The sequence below is a fragment of the Cheilinus undulatus genome, linkage group 8 (assembly GCF_018320785.1).
Source record: "Cheilinus undulatus linkage group 8, ASM1832078v1, whole genome shotgun sequence".
In the NCBI taxonomy this organism is placed as follows: domain Eukaryota; kingdom Metazoa; phylum Chordata; class Actinopteri; order Labriformes; family Labridae; genus Cheilinus; species Cheilinus undulatus.
The window spans coordinates 437,384-459,692 of NC_054872.1; the positions used below are offsets into that span (position 1 = coordinate 437,384).

General features: G+C 40.1%; 1 protein-coding gene across 1 annotated transcript; it reads right to left on the reverse strand.

Moving 5' to 3' along the window:
- Nucleotides 1-1,123: 1,123 nt before the first annotated feature.
- LOC121513900 (IgGFc-binding protein-like) lies at nucleotides 1,124-17,706 on the reverse strand. The gene is made up of 10 exons (XM_041793920.1): nucleotides 17,463-17,706; nucleotides 13,949-14,172; nucleotides 13,661-13,802; nucleotides 10,714-11,056; nucleotides 10,271-10,387; nucleotides 8,750-8,851; nucleotides 8,467-8,662; nucleotides 3,404-3,667; nucleotides 3,172-3,314; nucleotides 1,124-2,531 (listed from the first exon to the last, which is right to left on the reverse strand). Exons 1-10 carry the CDS (start codon nucleotides 17,675-17,677, stop codon nucleotides 2,145-2,147), a joined length of 2,133 nt encoding a protein of 710 aa, XP_041649854.1. The 5' UTR covers nucleotides 17,678-17,706; the 3' UTR covers nucleotides 1,124-2,144.
- Nucleotides 17,707-22,309: the final 4,603 nt, after the last annotated feature.

Sequence of the window (22,309 nt, forward strand, 5' to 3'; positions counted from 1 at the left end):
TGGTTTAGATGCAACAGAGTCTCGCTCAACACCAGCAAAACAAACTACATCATGTTCAGATCCAATAAAAAACCCGACATTAAAAAAATCTGTCTAAAGATAAACAGAGAAATTATCACAAGAGTTGGCTCTACAAAATTCCTGGGGATCCTGATTGATGAATTTCTTAACTTTAAATACCATATTGAAGATCTCACAAAAAATTATCTAAGTATGCTGCTCTATTTTCTAAGCTGAGACATTTCCTACCACTATTGGCACTTCTTACCTTATCTAAAACTCTGTTTCAGCCTCACTTAACCTACTGCATATGGTGTAACACATTTCCAACCTACCTAAAAAAGCTTGAGCCACTCCAAAAAAAGGTCATCTGTGCTTTATCTTGGTCCGAGTTTAATGGCTCTACCAGGGTGCTCTTCCACCTTTACAGCCTTCTGAGGCTTACTGAGTACAACTACCTGCAGAATGCTTGTACAATGTACCAAGTTGTCCATAAACAAAACGACAAATCAAGTAACCTCATTCCAATTTTTCTACCAAAGCACAGTTACATCACCAGGAACAAAAATGAAATCATTGGGGAAAAAAATGTAGGCTACAATGCACTAGCTTCAGCATTGTCTGCAGAGGACCACAGATTTGGAATGAGTTTACAGAAAATGTCACATACCATATCCGCCTTTAAGAGAAATCTAAAAAAAGCAACTTCTATCATTGTATGTCAAATCTACTGCTTAGATGAACCATCTTGTCTTTGAAAATCACTTGTCATATTATTCCATCTATCCATCTCTCTAGACATATGCATATCTGTTATTGTATATCTGTATGAACCAACAAACCTAATCTAACCAGATCACTGGGACTGTGTTTTTTGTTTGTTTTGTTTTGTTTTGTATGTCTACCTTATGTCTGTTACACATTGTTAAATCTTACACATATTTGTTGTTATCGGTAGAAAATCGGGCCCCCTTTTAAAAGCTTTAAATGGCTTTCTTGGAGCAAGCCCTTTTCACTAGAATGTACTCTCAGAGACAACACATTTGGAAAGAATGGTGTGAAAGGATGCAGTTTTAAGAAAACATGAACAACTGTCAGTATTTCATCAATACAGACACAATCATGCTGCTGAAATCTGTTTATTGATCATCACAAATATTTGATAACCCAAGACTGGAATGTAATTTTACAGACCACAAAGTATGAATGTGAGCATGGAAAGATAATTCATCAGGAAGCTGATTGGTGTGATTTACACAGTTGCATCAGAGTTAAGTCATAATCAGTGAGTATGTTTACAGGATCATATGAATGGATAAGATAATGGTTATAATCTGATAAATATTTTCAGGCACTCTAGTTTAGATTAGATTTTAGATTATTGGAAAACTCCTTGGTGATGAATGATTTCTAGCTAAAGTAAAATTTTCCTATGTTTCTTGTTTACCCCATTATCATTTTCATAGACAATTTCTAACATATTTCACCACTTCTTTACTTCCCCCCATCTTTTAGATGAAGGTTATTCATGTCCTTCTTTTGGTCCAGCATGTCAGTCATTTCAGTTCCACTCTTCAGTTTCTTCTTCTGCTACTGGCTACCTGAAGATGTTCTACAAGAATTAAACCAGATTAAACTAGATGCTTGGTAACTCCAGAAATCAGGTCATGATTAGTTTACTGATGTGTGGAAACATAGTCACTGACATTACATATCATACAGTATATTTGATCATACTGAAACACTACCGGCTGTAGAAATGCCTTTAAATTAACAGGACACTTTTAGCAAAAGTGTCCAAAGTGAAGTGACAAGAAGTAATGTAATAATCTAATCACCATCGTCTAAGAAATATCCACCTGATTTTGGAAATAAAGGATCCTAAATCACCAAAGGACATCTTGTCACCACAGAAGAACCTTAAATAACTCTCAGTACACAAACAACATGCTGAATTTACTCTTAATAATTTGATTTTAGAAGAGAAGAATAAGCTGTGGATGTCATCCTCTTAACCATTATGACTCATCATTTTACCCTTCATCTTCCTTTGCCCTCCTTCATTTCACCCTTCTCCGCCTTACCTTGGGAATCCTTCATTTTGCTCTCCTTTTCACCATGTGGACCCTTTTTTTACCCTTCATCTAATCCTTCTTTTTATCCTTTCTACCCTTCTTTTTACCCTTCATCTTATCCTTCTTTTTATCCTTTTTACCCTTCTTTTTACCCTTCTCCTTATCTTTGGAACCCTTCATTTCATCTTCCTCCTCCTCGTCTTCCTCTTCCTCGTCTTCCTCCTCCTCCTCCTCCACTTTCTTTAGAATCTTAAGTTGTTTCTTGCTGTAGCAGCCCCTCACTCCATCCACCACAGCACACTTCTGTTTGGCTTTGCAGCGTGTTTCGATGCACAGCACCAACCCGTTGAGACACTTGCAGAAAGATCCACAGCGATCTGTCTGGAACGTCTCCCCCTCCTCCAGGTAATGACCCTCGTAGGTACAGCCACAGTCGGGCAGTTTCACACAGCGTTCCTGCAAGAGGAACATTCAAAGCTTGGGCAACTTTACAAATCAACATCATATACAAGGTTTGTCTGAAGGTATGCACAGAGGAACCAGATGAAACTGGTTTTAACCTCTCTTGAAACACACTTCTGATCTTGATAAACAAACCTAACAGGAAACAGGTAGAGGATGGACCAATCATGTTAAATCTGCCCATTGTCATATACACACTCATTGTAAAAGTCTGAGAGCCAAAATATCACCATCACAACTTTACAGTAATTATTAAAAAAAGACAGCAAAAAAGGGAATCAAGCATAAATAGCTAAATAGTTTGTCTAATTTCTACTTTTTAATGAATGAGTTATAGGGTTTGAAAGTCAGCTGAGATGATGTGTACATGTGATGAAATGTTGGGACTATACCAGACCTTGATATATATCATTTTAATTTTGTGTTTCAGAAGCATTATGACTACAGGCTGAATGCCATTACCTGCCTTCACATGTAACCCTTCCTATCTGGAGCGTTTGTGGCTACACACCATGGCGAGCAATTCATGCACTCTCCACAGCCTTTTTACTCTATGAACAGTTTGAGTTGAGATGATTTAACTTACATTAAAGAAGATAAAATGACAAATGTGTTAAAGTGTGCAGGACCTTACCTTACTCAGCAGGTATCCTGTCTTACAGACACAGCCCTCAGCTGGAGGGATCTTACACCGTGGGGGAGGAGAGCGAGCATTACAGGAGACAGGACAGCCAGGAGCGGTGAGACTGTACTCGCTGAAATCAGGACACTTCATCGCTGGAACACAAAAAGCAGCGAAAGTTGAGAAAGACACAGTAACAATTGATTTGACACCATACTTTGAGAGAACGACTTCAGAAACTTACGGCAGAACTTCTCCGTCCTCCACAGCTTCACGTTGCCTCCGCTACTCTGGCACTCCTCAACATAGTTGCTAATGATGTCACAGGCGACGCCCTCGTTGCCATTGTTGAGGAAAATGTCATAGACGCAGTCATGGTGGAACTGTTTGGAGTCCAGGAACCTTGAACAATCAGCCAGAGGTCCATCCTCTGCTGTGATGATGTCACAAACCTTCGTGTAAAACGGTGGAATGAAGTTGGGTGGAAGAGGCGGCGGGCAGTCCTTACCTGGAAACAGATAAAAAACCCACCTTAATCGGTATTATTCTTTTTTATTAAGAGATTAAATTCAACTTCTATCAGACATTTTAGGATCTCTTGTGCCTTTTATGTCACCAGTCCAGAGAGCAAGGGTCACATTTAAAAAACAGCACATAAAATCGGATCTACCGGGGTGGCATGGGGTGGAAGTTAGCAGCCCACAAAAACCCCTCGCCACCCCTGCTGACAGCCTTGAAAGCTATGAAAGCTATGGTTCATCTGACTTTTTATGTGAGCTATTTTTAATGTCTGACTGCAAATGAAAGCAACACCACCTCCCTCCTCACTCTTCAGGCCTGAGGTTGCTGTCGGTTTCATATGAACTGGCCTGAGGAATGGTGAAAACACACAGACCACACAGAGTAAACAAGGTAAATGATGAACTATCTATGAAGGAATGGCAATCATCTAATGGAGTTGTGATGCTGACACAGATCTGGTTGAAAAACTCAGTCGACAATACCGTAATGAATTTGTATGTAACGCTAGCTATAGTGGTGTAAAGGTAATCCGATATGGATCATCAGCGGTCTTGACATCAGCGATCTGAATGCATTGGTCCGCAGAGCCCTGATCGGTAAAACTGCGGCACGAACTGGTCTTTAGACGGGTTTCAACTTTAGAGATCGGTTCATTGATTGCTGCTTCACAACACGTCCCACCACACTCTGGCTCAGCATCTGTAATCTCGCATGACCTTCAGTGACCTTTTATCTTTTAACAAGACTTCAGCTTGCCATAAGTGCTTGCTAGGTAGCTGGATGTGTTTCACCGGTCATCACCTAAACATCTTTCAGTTCCAGTTCTCCACCTCAGGAAAAAGTCATGTGGACTTTAAATGAAGGAAGGATAACTTTAGAAAAGTCTACCTGTCTGAACGTTTTGGAGAAAAGTGATTAAGAACTATGGCAGCTCATAAATCTCACCTGTTGAGACGGCGGAGCTAAAGTTTAGCCAAGATGCTAATGCTAAACAAAGCACAAACAGACCCGAAGATAAACACTTTTCTGAGTTACAACTCTTCAGTTATCACTGTAACAACAGCCCCTTTATTCACGGGGGTGTACAACCGTAACGTGTTGTTGGGAGTGATTGATTTGGTGACATAATCAATACATCTGAGCCCACTGATATGATATTAAACAGAGAGGACTTCACTGAGCTGGAGATCAGCTGTTCTCCAGTGAATTAATCATCAATGAAAACAATCAAGAACGCTCAGATACACAGAGAAAGGAAATAACATGTTTTAGGGACATGTAGACATGTTTTCATGCATGCTCAAATGTTAAATGGCACTGTATATATATATGTATATACATATATATACAGTCGCCAGAAAAAGTATGTAAACCCTTTGAGATTTCTTGGATTTCTGCATAAATTGGTCATCAAATGTGCTCCGATCTTCATCTAATTCACAACAATAGACAAACACTGTCTGCTTAAACTAATACTGTACAAAAAATATGTTTTCATGTTTTTATTGAACAAACCATGTAAACATTCAAGGTGCAGGGTGGAAAAAGTATGTGAACCCCTAGGCTAATGACTGGTTGATCCTCCTTTGGCAGCAATAACCTCAACCAAACGTTTTTTGTAGTTGCAGATCAGACCTGCACAACAGTCAGGAGGAATTTTGGACCATTCCTCTTTACAAAACTGTTTCAGTTCAGCAGTATTCTTGGGATGTCTGATGTGCATCGCTCTCTTGAGGTCATGCCACAGCATCTCAATTGAGTTGAGGTCAGGACTCTGACTGGGCCACTCCAGAAGGTGTATTTTCTTCTGTTGAAGCCATTTTGTTGTTGATTTACTTCTATGCTTTGGGTCGTTGTCCTGTTGTATCATCCATCCTCTGTTGAGCTTCAGTTGGTGGACAGATGGTCTTAAGTTTTCCTGTAAAATGTCTTGATAAAATTGGGAATTCATTTTTCTGTCAATGACAGCAATCCGTCCAGGCCCTGAGGCACCAAAGCAGCCCCAAACCATGATGGCCCCTCCACCATATTTCACAGTTGGGATGAGGTTTTGATGTTGGTGTGCTGTGCCTTTTTTTCTCCACACATAGCGTTGTGTGTTCCTTCCAAACAACTCAATTTTGGTTTCATCTGTGGACAGAATATTTTGCCAGTAGTGCTGTGGAACATCCAGGTGCTCTTTTGTAAACTTCAAACGTGCAGCAATGTTTTTTTTGGACAGCAGTGGCTTCCTCCGTGGTGTCCTCCCATGAACTCCATTCTTGTTTAATGTTTTACTTATGGTAGATTTGTCAACACAAATGTTAGCATGTGCCAGAGATGTCTGTAAGTCTTTAGCTGACACTCTAGGATTCTTCTTCACCTCATTGAGCATTCTGTGCTGTGCTCTTGCAGTCATCTTTGCAGGACGACCACGCCTAGGGAGAGTAGCAACAGTGCTGAACCTTCTCCATTTGTAGACAGTCTGTCTTACCGTGGACACATGAACATCAAGGCTTTTAGAGATACTTTTGGAACCCTTTCAAGCTTCATGCAAGTTAACAATTTTTGATTGTAGGTCTTCTGAGAGCTCTTTTGTGCCAGGCATGGTTCACATTAGGCAATGCTTCTAAAGAAGAGCAAACTCAAAACTGGTGTGTTTTTTATAGGGCAGGGCAGCTTTAACCAACACATCCAATTTCATCACATTGATTGGACTCCAGGTTGGCTGACTCCTGGCTCCAATTAGCTCTTGGGGAAGTCATTAGCCTTTTCACCACTTTTTCCACCCTGCACTGTGAATGTTTACATGTTTTGTTCAATAAAAACATGAAAACATATCATTTTTGTGCAGTATTAGTTTAAGCAGACTGTGTTTGTCTATTGTTGGGAATTAGATGAAGATCGGAACACATTTGATGACCAATTTATGCAGAAGTCCAAGAAATCTCAAAGGGTTGACATACTTTTTTCTAGCGACTGTTATTTAACCCCAGCTGATGCAATGAGTAACTTCTCATTTCTTAAACAACCATGTCAAAAGACACATCCTGTGGTCATGGAAAAGATGTTAGTCTGTTTAAGAAAGGTCAAATCATTGGTATGCATCAAGCAGAGAAAACATCTAAGGAGATTGCAGAAACTACTAAAACTGGGTTAAGAACTGTCCAACGCATCATTAAAAACTGGAAGGATAGTGGGAAACCATCGTCTTCCAGGAAGAAATGTGGTTGGAAAAACTTAAACGTTTGGCCAAATCAAATAGAAGAAAAACAACTGTAGAACTCAGGGGTATGTTTAATAGTGAAAGTAAGAGCATTTCCACATGCACAGTGCAAAGGGAACTCAAGGGATTGGGACTGAACAGCTGTGTAGCCTTAAGAAAACCACTAATCAGTAAGGCTAACCTGAAAAAAAGGCTTCAGTTAGCTAGGGAGCATAAAGATTTGACTCTGGAGGAGTGGAAGAAGGTCATGTGGTCTGATGAGTCCAGATTTACCCTGTTCCAGAGTGACGGGCGCATCAGGGTAAGAAGAGAGGCAGGTGAAGTGATGCACCCATCATGCCTAGTGCCTACTGTACAAGCCTGTGGGGGCGGGGCTATGATCTGGGGTTGCTGCAGTTGGTCAGGTCCAGGTTCAGCAACATTATGTGCCCAAAGAATACAGCTGACTACCTGAATATACTGAATGACCAGGTTATTCCATCAATGGATTTTTTCTTCCCTCATGGCACGGGCATATTCCAAGATGACAATGCCAGGATTCATGGGGCTCAAATTGTGAAAGAGTGGTTCAGGGAGCATGAGACATCATTTTCACACATGGATTGGCCACCACAGAATCCAGACTTTAACCCCATTGAGAATCTTTGGGATGTGCTGGAGAAGGCTTTGCACAGTGGTCAGACTCTCCCATCATCAATACTAGATCTTGGTGAAAAATTAATGCAACACTGGATGGAAATAAATCTTGTGACATTGCAGAAGCTTATCGAAACAATGCCACAGCAAATACGTGCTGTAATCAAAGCTAAAGGCGGTCCAATGAAATATTAGAGTGTGAGACCTTTTTTTGGTGGCGACTTTTTTTTTGACCAGGCAGTGTATCTATATATCTATCAACTCCGCCACATTGTGGTTTGTCCACATGGAGTTGCCGTAGTCGACAGTGTTTGTGACATCATCTGAAGGTGCAGGATGAAGGCGCAGGACAGATCTGTCAGCCGGGGCAAATCTGGTACCTACACCACCCGTGGGACAGACATGTGCAGTAATACAAAAAACACCCCAACAGTGAGAGACCAACTGATTGAGTGTTCTCATGGATGCTGATGCAATGACTATCAGCATTAACCACCCCTCTTAACAGGAATTAAATGTTTTTCTGAATGAGCTGAATTGGAGGATTTTATTCCAAATGAAGTGTTTTATGATGCATTTTAATTCAGATTGGGCATTTATTCCAATTACAAGTGGTCTGTGAAAGCTTAGCTATTTAGTAGGAGAAAGAGAGGCAAGCTCAGTGGAATATAGCTCACACAGTTAAACATATCTAAATGTCATGTTAAAATATTGTTTGGACCATACGTCTTGATTGAACAAGGGCCAACTGTTTGTTTCTAGGCTCTGTATCCTGACAAAAATCTAAAAAATACACACACTATTACATTCTCCTTGTAAAAAAAAAATAACTTTCTGATTAAAACAAACAGAGAAACCATAACTATGCACCACGTCTGCATCACTTTACCTGCATTTGCCTATTGTCTGTGAAAAAATATAGTTTAAGTGAATTAGCTCCTTACACTCATGGGAGCAGCCGTCCGTGTCAGCCACCCATTGGCTCACTCCGAATTGGTTGGCGTCAACAGCCTTGGTTCCGTCGGGCAGCGTCAGGTCATCGGATGGATCTCCGTTCATGTTTCCACAAAGGCCACAAATGGCGTTCTTATAGTGAGGCGCCAGTTCGACCTTCACTGAGCTCATGAAGTCATAGGACACCTGGTTAAATACAAATCAGTGTACGCAGTTGAGTTAGGAGCTGTAGGTGCTAACCGTCCATTAATGCTGAAGTTGATCTAAAATTACCCGTATGAAGTGAGTCTCTATGACGGCATGTCTGTGACTGCGATACACCTGAACCTGATCCTTGTTCCAGGAAAATGGCAGAGACTCTATAACGCCATCCACCTGCAGAAAACACACAACACGTTAAAAATGCATCAACACAATACAAAAAAATCCAACCACATGCAAATAAATCACATGAAAAAAATGAAGAAGGGTCTGGTGTACAAAGCCTTGTGGCTGCTTTAAAGGTTGAAAAAAGAAATATATATGTATATATATTTATATAAGATCTATACTGCAGCATATTCACAGTGATTTACTGATTTACAGTTTATTAAACCTGATCCATTTCATCCAGTCAAATATTTTATTCCAAATGATAAGGGAACGGGACAAAGGTGACTAGAATCACTCTAAAAACTAAAAAGGAACTGCCTGGGGCTTTCTGAGTCATACATTTTGACTTTGTAAAACAAAAAATTTCATATTCATGAGGTTAAAAATGTACAACATAACAAAGTTAAGGAAGTTCTCTCTAAACTCTCTTGGATGCTTTTGTGTGTGGTTTTATTCTAAGTAGCCTCAGTTGACAGCACTGTTTGGAAGCTAGATCTGCTTAGGATCTTAACTGATAACTTAGATCTGCATAACCCCTAAAACTCTGCATGTGGTTCCCTGCAAATTTCCAACCTTTTGTCCTGGAAATTTAGAGTAATTCTATTTAAATCTGTAATTTTTCAAACCAAAAATTTAACAAACTTATTTTCATGCTCTACAACTTTTTTTCTTAGAAATGTGTATTTTTTTCCATGTAAAGTTGCAACTTTTTAAGTTTTAAAGTTCCATTTTTCCTGCATAAATTTACATTTAAGGCAAAAAAAAAAAAAAAACACCAAACAAAACAAAACAAAACAAAACAAAAAAACAAATAAACAAAGACAAAAACAACAAAAAACAAACAAAAAAATCTGCGTCTGTGTTCTCATGAGTTGTACCGTCAAAAGTTTTGAGTTTGAGTTTAATACTTTAAACTGAACAGTTTTGCCCCCCCCACCCCCCACATAATTTATCTATTTCAATTCTATAAATGTTCAATTACTTTTGCATAAATTTACAATTTACAGTCAAAATTCAGAGTTTGGTTACTTCAAAACTTGACTTTATAATACCAGTGTTAAAGTTTTTGTAAAAAATGAATGCACCCTCTCTTTATTTATGTGTTCTATTCTTTAAAGTGACCACGATACCAAAGGGACAGAATCTCTTTACCTGCCGTGTCATATATCATGTTTTTGCATGTAAGTTATTCTGATTTCTTAGTCCCATTTTCTGACATCTTCTTTTAATGCTGTCTGAATTTTTTTCCATTTTTTTCACAATTAATATTCCATCAGATAAAACTTTTGTAAACAATGCCTTAATTATTTCTAAATCCAGATTAATGTTCCCCATTAATCTGCCTCTTTTACCTAGTTAGGAGTAGTTTTCATGGCTTTAATATCTCTGTGGTTTATGTGTGTGATCGTATTTATTACTCACCAGGACTCTGCCGTAGTATTTCTGTGAAAGAGTGAATGTTTTATCTGAGAATTTCAGTGTCACAGCTTTTGCATACGACACTCTGCTGTTGCCCCGGTTGTTGTTCTCCAAAGTGACCTAAAATTCAACAAAGGGGAAAAAATGAGGCTGCTTTCACACAAGGCTGCACTATTTTAAACTGCAGCGACTCCCCTAGGTTACAACCTCGCCATGGTGGAGAAAGAAGAAGAAGCTACCATGGCAACCACTCTTGTCATGAACTGAGCAGAGAGTGTTTTTGTTTAACAAAAATGTTCAAGTAGCCTTGGTATTCCCTCTTGAATTCTGAAGTTTTACCCATAAAACTCATAAAGAGTCCTAATTTTTTTGGCCAGCTGTCCAAATCTAAAATTCATGTTCATGTGGTCTTTCTTTGAGGGTCCCTGATCATTTCTGCGTCTCACCTCAAACTGTTCCAGCTCTTTGTTTTCTTTGTTTTCTTCACACATGCCAACCAGCCGGTACAAACAGTTCCCCTGGAAGTCATACTTGTGTCCATCGAAGGAGCGGAAGTGTGGGTCTCCACGAGCCGTGCACACCTTAAAGCTGTTTGGGTAACAGTCCTGGACTCCGTCTTTGATACTGCACGTCTCCCCGACGGGACATCCTGCCGGCGTACAGCGAACCTTCCGAGTTGTTGTGTCACAAATACACTTCTCGTTGCACTGTGAGTCACCCCAGAACTTCTGACCGGGTTGGTAGTATTTTCCTTCATGGCTACAGCCGCAGCTCTCCTTCTTAACACAGCTGGAGGGAAGAGAAGTGAAGGATGGCGCCATTAGTGGTTGTTTGATCACTTAGAGCAGATATTTCTACCTTTTCTATGGAGTCATTGCTGATTCTGAGCTAAGATTTTTTCTTCTCTTTCTTTCTTCTGCAAAATATGTTTAAACCGAGCATCAGACTGAGGCTATGGTTAAAGTTAAGTGTTCTTTGTCTGTGAACAATGCACGTCAAACATCTGTTGATATTCCCAGAAGTAAACAGGATAAATGATTTAGGACTGTCAGTACAGCATAAGAAATTATAACCATGTCTTACAGTAAAAAGTGAAATGCTACTGCTTTTAGGTTATCATTAGTACAGTAAACTGGTGCACTATAATTTTATTGTGGGTAAAATATACATCCCTTTTAATTTTATTTCATGAAAAGAGAAATCAGTCAATTAAAATCAATTAATTATGAGCCTCTCAAGGCATCTTTCTAATATTGTACAGTATATTATGAGCACATTATAATATTTAATGTCACTGTCTCATTAAAGTTTAATGGGTTTACTCCATATACGTGTGTGTAATAGGACTGAACGATTTGCAAAAATCATCTAATTGCGACCCCCCCAATATTGCCATTGTGATTTAATATGCAATTATTGTTAGGTTCCTCATCTTGTGTGTTTTCAACAAATTCAAACAACAAATCATTCTATATTGTTTACCTACATTATTGTCACCTACATTTAGTAAGGAACACTCCCATCATACATTTAAACATTTTACTGCAAATTGTGTCTAGTTTGTTAGTTTATTGTCCCATCTGGCAAATTCATTTTCACAGATTCTGTACATACGGGTATGAGAACGCCTTACAAGAGGGAACAATCACAAGACACAAAATCACATAGCATTCACTTCCAGCAATGATTACAAATAAATGAGGACAATCAGGTGTCATTCACATTTTGTTGGTTTAGTGCTGTGATGGCGGAGGGTATGAGACTGTTTTTAAACCGTGCTCTGTTGTATCTGCGTCCGGAAGGCGGAGCTGAAATCAAAAAGAATCCTGGCAGAAGTTCCTGGGGAGTCGAGATGTTGCAGGAGAAGATGGAGGAGGCAGGCCACAGCATCCTCTGTTCCTCGCTTGGCCTTATAGCAAACTGAAAGGGGTCCAGTTGTTTGCTGACAAGTGGCTGGATGAATTTTAGCAACAGGTGTTCAAAACATTTCATGATTAATGATGTGAGGGCAACGTGTCGGAAATCTTTGAATTCTGTTGAGCCAGGTTTTTGGGAACGGGGATTATTGTTGCATTTTTCCACATGGTGGGAATTTTGCAAGTGTGATAAGTTTTGCAGAAGAGAGAGTGTATCACTGGTGCAAGTTCGAAGGCACAGGTCTTCAGGACCCTTCCTTAGATGTGATCTGGTCCTGGTGCTTTACCTGCATTTGTTTAACTGATGCTGGGGGGAATATATATGCGGGGGAATATACACACAGCTGACAACAACAGTAGGAAATTCCCGTGGAAGATAATGATTCGACATAGGACTGAACACCTCCGTAACCACTGCATCAACTTCTCACTGAGCTGAAAGGCGCAAACACACCTACTACAACAGCCAATAGAAATGCTCCCTCTGACCTCTTGATTGGCTGTGAGTGCTAGCCTCCTCATTGGCTGAAGCATCATCCCTTTCTGGTTTTCCTCAAGTGAGAGTGCAGCAAGAGGAGGCGTTGCAGAAGTTTATCATTCTGTTAGATGGCTTCATTAACAAACCCTGACAGGTTGTGTTATTTTTGTGGGCATACGACACTAAAAATAAATCACTAACTACAGCTTTAAGGTTTGAATAGCCTTGCACAGCCGATCGATTTGCCCGTTTCCTTGTTTCTCACTGGTGAATCCATCTTGCAAAGCTCCTGTCTGAAGCGTTTGGGCCCGGTTAGAAAGTGACAGGACCAATCAGCAATGAGGGGCGGTACTTTCAGGCAGTCGTGACGTAAGCAAGCAACAACAAGAGGCGCCATCATGGCGGAAGACATTAGCATGGATGCTGCTAAAGCGCCAGTTTTATCAGAACTTGACGACATTTCTCTGTTAAAAGAAGAACAAAGAACAGCAGTGAGTTGTTTTCTTTTCAAAAACGACAGAAGTCGTTTGACATGTCTGCAGTCGCCATGGTTCACGTTGTGCAGTTCTATATAGAGTTTACTTCTCGGTCACGGCTACATCACGTGTTTTATTGCTCTGATTAGCCCGTAAAGATGTGACAGCGAGAACGTTCATCCAGTTTTTTTTCCAAGGCTCTGCTCTTTCCCAAACGCCGTATATGAGAGGTTTCCCAGATGGATGTGTGAAACACATCCATCTGGTGTGTCAGGTTCAGGATTAAAAGAAAAGACTGAAGAAAAATCTGAGACCAAAATCAGTAATTCAAGATACCAGAACTTTTAAATGTGCTCTTGAGTTCTGCAAAAACAATGACTCCATATATTTAAGGTTCATCAGGATTTTCTGCATGTTATCAAAGGTCAAACAATAAAGTCTAAAGTTTTAGTCTAATGTAACTGTGTTTGAATAGAATGGACATCTTTAACCTGTTCTATGAATTTTAAACTCTTTAACTCACTCTTTTCCACTTCTTACGTATCCCTCATCACAGAAACAGCCTTCTACACAGATCTCCGGGCACACTTCAGGTTCAGGACCACAGCTGGCTGGACATGCCGAACCGCACTCCTTGTAGTGGCTGTGTTCAGGACAAGGAGTGGCTGGAGGAGCACAACGGACCTCAGTCAACATTTAAGTAATGGCTTTATGTGGGTCAATTCAATAAGGCCTGTGTAAACCTAAGGGCCATGCCACCGTAGCAGTGTCCATGACTTCAGGTGTGTTAAATGCATTAAACGTAACTCACGACAGCCAGCCTGTAGTCTCCATGAGGACACCGATGCGTTGTTTTCCTGGCACTCGGCCATGTAGTTTCCCAGAGCCTCACACAGCACCTCCTGACGCCCTTGGTTCAAGCAGACGTCGTACAGACAGTTCTCCACAAAGTCTTTTACTGGAAGAGTAGCATGGCAGCTGGCGAAGGGGCCATCCTTTTTACTCAGGATCCCACAGAACTTAGGACCCAGGTACCTGAAGACAAACACAGAGAAGTCTGAGGTTTGTTGAGAACCTTATTATGTAAATTAGCTAGAGCCAGACTGGTGTTCTGGCCTTAGGGAGGACAATTATAGTTGTTAAAAAGGAAATGTCAAAATACTTGTTGTTGTTGGATATGAGAAATTAAATGGTTTATGGTTGAGCTACAGTGTTGTAGAGAAATCTATACAACAATAAAATCTGCTTCTCTGAGTGCCTCCACTAGTCCTTCTAGTTCTTCTGCTACCAGGATGTACACCCAACTCATATGGCATGAGTCTCCATTTACAAACATCTGGGATCCTAAATACGTCATTCTGAGGTGCTGTGACGTCAAGCGTGGAACTGTGATACATGTGACCTTTGCAATAAGACAGCTGGTGAAATTTCATCCCTGCTATTCCACAGTCAAGTGATGTAAGAAAGTGGAAGTGTTTAGGAACAACAAAAACTCAATGAAGCAGAAGACCAGGTAAAATCAAAGAGCAGAGTCAATGACTGCTCAGGCTCATGGTGCGTGAAAGTCTCCAAGTCTCTGCTGATTCCATAGTTGCAGAGTTCTGACCTTCCACTGACATTAATGTAAACCAGGGGTGTCAAACTCAATCACAGCAGGGGCCAGATTCTGAATTTTGGTCTAACCTGAGGGCATAACGGGCTCAATATTTAACCACTGTCTGTTAACCTAAATGATTTTGAGATCAAAAGGTCAACATGATAAATTAAAAATTAAAAATCTGAGATAAAAATTCAAACTTTAAAGGTAAAACATGACATTTAAAGTCAAAATAATGTTTTTAAAAGGCAAAAAATGAGAATACTGTAACCGTGATTTTTCACAGTCAATATATGAGCTAAAAGTCACAATTATGAGTTTTAAAGGTCAAAATATGAGATAAAAGTAAAAGTTAGGAGTTGAAATGGTCAGCAAAACTGAGATAAAATCCAAAATCCTGATATTTAACAATCAAAATATGACTTAAACATCAAAATTATTAGTTCAAAATGTCAAAATATGACTTTAATTTAAAATTGGGAGTGCAAAAGGCAAAATATGAAAGAACATTAAAAATCATGAGTTGAAAAAGTAAAAGACGATGTAAAAGTCAAAGTTAGGAGTTGAAAAGGTGGGATAAAGTCAAAATCATGACTTTAAAAGGTCAAAATAGGTTTTAAAAATGTAGAACTATAAATCTAAAAGGTTAAATATGAAATAAAGGTCAAAACCATAATTTTTAGTGTGAGATGCAAAATTAATAATATAGAGAAAACACAAATTTCTTACCCACATTCCTGACTTTTATCAAATTATTTTTACTGCTTACTTTTTCTAATTTTTATGACTCAACAAGGATATTATAGGGATATTATAATCAAGGTTAAGTTTACATTTTTATACTGGAGGAAATCTGCAGACCTCATACTGGTGGGCCAGTTCTTATAAAAACATCTGGTGGGCCTGGTATCACTGCACTAGGAGCCAGATTTGGCCCCCAGGCCTTTAGTTTGACACCCCTGAAGTAAACGCTAAAACTATGTAACCAAAATGAGAGCTGTGTCTGCATCCTAGACACAAAGTCTGACATGTTCCTGGTGCGTGGTGGCCTCTGCCAGGGCCGCCCCTTATTTCAGATTCTGTTTGTGATTTTCATTGACATGATCTTGAGGTACAGCTGGGAGAAAGAGGGTTTTTGGTTGGGTGACTTCAGAATTTTATCTTTGCTTTGTCTAGATGATGTGGCTCTGTTGGTCTCTTCAGCTTGGGACCTCCAGCATGTGCTGGAGTGTTTTTTAGCTGAGTGCAAAGCAGTTGGGTTGAGGCTCAGCACTTCCAAGTCCGAGGCCATGGTTCTCTGCCAGAAATCAGTGGATTGCTCCCTGCAGGTGGGGAGTGAATCTTTGCCCCAAGTGAAGGAGTTCAAGTCTCTCAGGGTCTTGGTAATGAGTGAGGATAGAATGGACTGTGAGATCTACAGGTGGACTGGTTCTGCATCAGAGGTATTGCAGATGTTGTAACGAACCATTCTGGTGTGGAGGAAGGTTGAATGTTGCTGGTGGTGCCTAGGTGTTGTTGTGAAGTTTGGTGATGGCATGGGGCTGGTTTTCAGGGTCTGGGTTAGACCCCTTATCTCCAGAGAAGGCCAATCTTAATGCTTCAGGAGACCAAGACATTGGAGACAATGCTATGCTTCCAACTACGTGGCAACAGTTTGGGGAAGGCCCTTTTCTATTCCAACATGACCGTGGTACAGAGACTAAAGAAGGACTAGAAAGACATGGTTTGATGAGTTCAGTGTGGAGGAACTTGACTGGTCCGCATAGAGCCCAACCACATCAAGCACCTTTGGGATGAACTGAAACAGAGATTGTGAGCCAGGCTCTCTGGTCCAACATCAGAGCCTGACCTCATAAATGCTCTACATATGAATGGACACACAGAAACACTCCAGAATCTGGTCGAAAGCCTCCCAAGAAGATTGGAGGCTAGTTTAGCTGCAACAGGGGGCAACTCCATATTAAAGTACATGGATATGAATACAGTGTTATCACAGTCCCTGTTGGTGTAATGGTAAGTCGGCTAAATACTTTTGTCCATAAAGTGTAAAAAAGCTCATCTTCTCTGATGGGAAGGAACTTGGTGACAAAGACAACTAGAAAAGCACTCAGAGAGTGATGCCATTAGCCCTATCTCCCAATAGTGAAGAATCCTTTAAAAACATTCCTGGATCCAGACGGTGATCTGGATGACTCCCAAAATGTAATTGGTCGATTACTCCCTCCCCGGTGGGGCGGAGACACAGTGAGGCAAAGCACTGGCTTTGCTACGTGTAGACTGTCATGGCGGAAGCACCCATGGTCTCACCGGATGACTGAAAGTCGTGGCAGAGGATGAATATTCCTCTATTCCTCCCAGCATTGTGAGTATTCTCGCTACAATTTGCTGTCTTTCTCTCTATTACGCTCTGACTCGTCTGTCCGCCATCTCCTGGTGTAAAGTGGTAACAGCGCAGACCTCCGCCATTAGCCCTATCTCCCAATAGTACAGAATCTTTAAAAAAAAATCCTGGATCCAGATGGTGAGTTCTTCCCTTATGCCATTTCTGACATTTCCTGAAAATTTCATGAAAATCCATCCAGAACTTTTCAAGTTATGTTGCTAACAAACAAACGAACAAACCCACCCGACCACATAACCTCCTTGGTGGATGCGATAAGTCTAACCTGGTAACCAGAGAGTGGAGCTTGATAACTGGTTTCTAGCAGTGAAGTTAAAGGGACCTTACTTCTCCTGGTCTTCCTTGGAGCATTGTGGACAGGTCCCTTTACACTCGTGGAAACAGAATGGATCTCCGTCAGGGAAGCTCCATGATTCCGCCCATGCTACCACACTCCTAGCCTTTTGCCCTCCGGAGGTCGTCAATTCATCATCCTTGTCTCCGTTGTAGTTACCACAGAGCCCACCGACGTTCCCAAAGTAGCTGCTGCTGAGAGTGACCATGACGAGGGTGGACCAATCAAAAGTGATCTGCACACCGATTTCAGTCTCAATGGTTCCTCGGATCCCGCTCTCTGTAATAGAGAGACTGCCTTCGTTGATCACAATGGGAAGCTCCACCCGGAGACCGTCAACCTACAGGAATACAACACTGATTGGCTCATTTTCAACACAAAACCAATGTTGTCCAGCATCATGTTCTTCATTTCTAGGTCTTACTCTTGAGACAGACTCACCATTACGATGTCTTCTGGACCGCTGGGGATGTAGATGGTATGGCCTAGTATTTCCACGTTGATTGAACGCACAAAGGAGCCTTGAGAGTTTCCACGCAGCTCAGTCTTCATGGTCACAGTCACCTCCGGGAGAGACGAATCAGCACCTGAGAGATCAGAATAATAGAGTTACAGCAGGTGGCGGTATGCAGGAAATCAGTGACCATATCCACCAGGTAAATCCCACCTGTGGTGTTGACCAGGACGTAGCTGCAGGTTCCCTGGAACGAGTAGCTCATGCCGTCTAAGGTAGTAAAGTGAGGGTCGCCAAACGCCCAGCACAGGGCTTTAGAGTCAGGAACACAGACTCCCTGACCCTCAGACACCTCGCAGTGCTCCTTCACTCGACACTTGGTCTCTGCACATGGGTCTGAAACAAGCACAGACATTTATAATCCTTCTCATGAAGCTGCTCTGCATTTGAATGAAAATCCCTCCAGGATACTGTGATTGCAGCCACAGGGGTAAATTCAGCTGGTCCACACATTTTATGTCCAATCATTGCAACATTTAAAACCTTTAAGACCAATGGGAGCACTATGGGATGCATATTTATCTTTAACCGCAGGTAGAATTACAACCAAATAAGATAGAGCAATAATTCTTTGTGCATATAAAACTAGAGGAGTAACAGTAACATATCACACACTCAATGAGTCCCAGATTTCTGTTTCCTTCCAGTAATATCCTTCCTTTTTTTGCAGAAATGTAGTAAAAAGCACACACATCAAAAACAATATAGTGTGGTATTATCCAGACCACTGCCTTTCCCAGCACTTCCTAGTTTACGTTTACATGATGATGTATGATGACATTTTGTCTGCACGCAACCTGTCACCTTGTTTCTTGCAGGTCTTGAGTCGCACTTATCATTGTTTCAGCATGGTCTTCTGCACACAAATGCATGCTCCAAAGTATCTGGCAGACTAAGAGACTTGATTGCACTACTGTACATAGTTTATTTTGTATAAACATGCTGCCTTTCTGCAAATTGTGCGCAATTTTATCTTCATTATGCCTTGTATGGTAGGTCATAAAGGGTTAAATTTGTCTGTTCTCCAGAGCTCTAAAAATCTGACTGAAGTGTTTTTACTCGGTCGGCTTGAAAGGCAAAATAATTCATCTTGCCTCCATTAACCCCAAAATATCACAGCAGTTTCTTGACAGTGAGACCATTAAAGACAAAAATGTCCCCTTTTTAAACATAAAAAATACCATATATGAAAATTAAATGATCACAGTCCTGGATATGTTAAAGATAAAGAACAAAACTATAAATTGATGCATTATTAGTTTTTGTCAAGTGTCAGATTTAAATTAAAATTGATTATCTATAGCACTGATCATCAACTGGCGGTCCGGGGGCCATATCAGGCCCCCCAAAGCTTCCTGTCTGGCCCCCTAAAGATCATTGAGTTCAGAAAAGGAGAAAGAGATGTGGTTTTAAGAGTATCCTTTGGCTTTAAATGTCTGCAGCTGTTAAATCCACCCCACAAACAATTTATGTTGAAAAAGTTGGAGAATGACTTAACATTTGATCTGTTTATAGAAATTTACAGTCATAATTAGTAGATATTTAAAAATACAGTTAAGGTTGGCAGAAGAGCTGCAAAAGTGACCAGATAAAGTTGTGAAGAGGTTAAAATGTGGCAAAAATTGGTTAAGAGGGAGAAAGGGGCAAAAAGTATCATGAATTGGTAAAAAAAAAAAAAAAAAGACAAAAAATAGCTCAAAAAAGTAAGAAAATGGGTTAGAATGGGCAAAATAGAAGAAATGTGTCAAAAATGGATAAAGAGTGGTAAAAAGGGGCTAAAACATGTGGGGAAAGTGGTTTAAAGGGGTAAGCGAATGGCAAAAAATTGGGTTAAAAAGGCAAAAATGATAAAAAATGGGCTAAAAGTGGCAAAATCACAGCAAAATTAGCCTGGTAAATTAGTGAAAAGGTATTCTAGAGTGGCAAAAATTGGTTAAAAGTTGCACCTTTTGTTGAATAAATGTAAAGAAAAGAGGCTAAAAAGTCACAAAAAAAGAAGAAAAGTGGCAAAAATGGATAAGAGTGGCACAAAGGGATAAAACATGCAGGAAAAGTGGTTTAAAGGGGTTAAAAAAAATGTTAAAATTGGGTTAAAGAGGCAAAAAGGGTTTAAAATGAGTTTTCACTGGTGCTAAATCATGATTGTGGAGGGCCCCTTCTCTGGGATTTTCAGGGGCTCAGCCAACTCTGTTGTCAGGCCTGTTTCCCTGTGGCCTGCTGCATTATAGATATCAGGGACAGATCTCACTGATAATGACTAAAAAAGTCCTTTGTTTTGAAAGAAAGTACAAATATGTTAACCAGACCAAAATATTCATTTAATTTTGTGTATTTGAAAGTTTCTGTCCAGACTAAATCTGGCCCTTGTGCAAAGATACTTTATGACCCCTGATGTATTGGCTTCATTCCTAATTAAAACCACCACACATCAGAAAATAAATCATTATCAATTTAAACTGACCACTATAGGGTTAACTTTCTAAAAATAGCTTATTTTTTAGTTGTTTGGATCAGGACTGTTGTTGATTAAAAGATTTAATCCTAAATTTGATAAAAATATTCCAATAAAATATTTCAAAGAATGTTTAGATCAGTGGCCTTTAAGGTAAGTAAATGTGCACACAGTTTTATAGCCCTATTAAAAATGTAAAAATCCTAATTTAAAGATTTATCAGAAAAAACTAAGGCTGTCAAGATTAATTGCATTAATCAGGATTAATTAAGTTGCATACATTTTTTCTAATAATGATTAATCTCATGCTTTGTTGTCACATTCAGCATTCTTTGGTTAATCTACGTCAGCTTCTCCCTGCAGTCACAGCGCTGGAAAGTAAATCCACCAGTGTTCCTCAAAGTCTCATGTACTGTAAAAACCTCACAGACAGCTCAGAGGACAAATCAGAAGTGTACTGATTACCTTTTTTAAAATCAGTAACAAATCCTTTTTTTCTGTGGTAAAGTTTATGTTATGACCTCTGATCGACCCAAAAGCAGGTCTGGAACCAAACAGGAATAGTGAATAATCCTTAGTTTAATGACAAAAAACAGTTTTAAATGCTAAATAGTAAAATTGTAAAATGTGATAAAAAGGGTGAGATTAATTGTGATTAACTATAGAATTCCTAGAATTAATTGCACTAAGAAATTTTAATCTTTTGACAGCCCTAAAAAACCTTTACAAAAGAAACATGCCATTTAAAGTAGCACGACCAAAATGATTGAAAATAAAAACGTAAATAAGGGTTGTAGAGATTAACCGGATGAGTATTCTACCTGTCGGGAAGCAGCCGATGACCCCGTCCTTGTTGCGACACTCCTCACCTGCCTTGCAACTCGTCTCTTGGCAGCTGAACTCTCCAGCTTCGCAGTAACAGACCTCGGAGCAGTCATCTGAGAGGACCGTCGATCCCGACTGAAAAGAGACACAAAAACATTTATAAAAATACTAAAATTGATCACCATGGCTGTTTAGAATCAGCTATTTTTGATGCATATTTTGAGGTCTTCAATCACAGAATAGGTAAAAGAAAAGAGTTCATCTCAGAGATTGCTTCAGCCTGCAGCAATGACACAGGCTGAAATGGCTGCTACATGATCCTTTAAGGCAAACACACCTAATAGAAGGTACCTTAAAAAGAGCCTTATAATATTTGCTTTGATAAACAAAACAACAAAGCGTCTCAGTGGAAATGCAAGAACTTTCAAGCTTTTGTAGATTTATGGACAACAATACAGTAAAGCACAGCCTGCATGCAGGCTCGGCGTGTGCGAGCAGGCCACTCTAGGCAAGAGGCAATTTTCCCGCCCCTTAGTTTGCAGCTGTAGGTAACAAGAAACAATACTTCAACCCTAAGGTCACGGAAAATAGTCATTGTTTTGTTCTGGACAGTCAGAGAAAGACAAAAGTCACAAAATGAAATCAAAATGTACAGCAACTAGAGCACAAATAACGCCTTTACATGAACCGCTCAAATCAGGAGAGGAGCACTGAAATCTTTGTTTACAGCGTCATTTTCCCTCACTCTCTCTGAGTGGCAGCTGTCAATCCAGAACAATGGACAGCACCACATCTACACATGATCATTCTTGAGCTAAAACATCAACAATGTTCACAACACAAATGCTCATTTGTACATCACATGCTTTAATAAATATATTTTATCAGGTCCATTGCAGCAACACAACAACACCACGTGCAAGAACGCAAACAGGCTTTTGCAAAGCAAGTCTGCTCAAATCAATAACAATATTATAGTCAGTCCGAGTCAAAAAACAGACCTTTTGCAGCTGCGCACAGTATAAACGCATGGGTGTGTATAATGACTA

What these genes read in the sequence shown, in the direction of transcription:
- LOC121513900 (XM_041793920.1), bottom strand. Translation starts at nt 17,677, where the DNA reads ATGGTCACTCTCAGCAGCAGCTACTTTGGGAACGTCGGTGGGCTCTGT. An exon ending in TCCAAGGAAGACCAGGAGAA is followed by an intron (nt 14,173 to 17,462) that starts GTAAGGTCCCTT and finishes GTTTGTCTTCAG; the next exon opens with GTACCTGGGTCCTAAGTTCT. An exon ending in AAGAGCTGGAACAGTTTGAG is followed by an intron (nt 10,388 to 10,713) that starts GTGAGACGCAGA and finishes GTTGAATTTTAG; the next exon opens with GTCACTTTGGAGAACAACAA.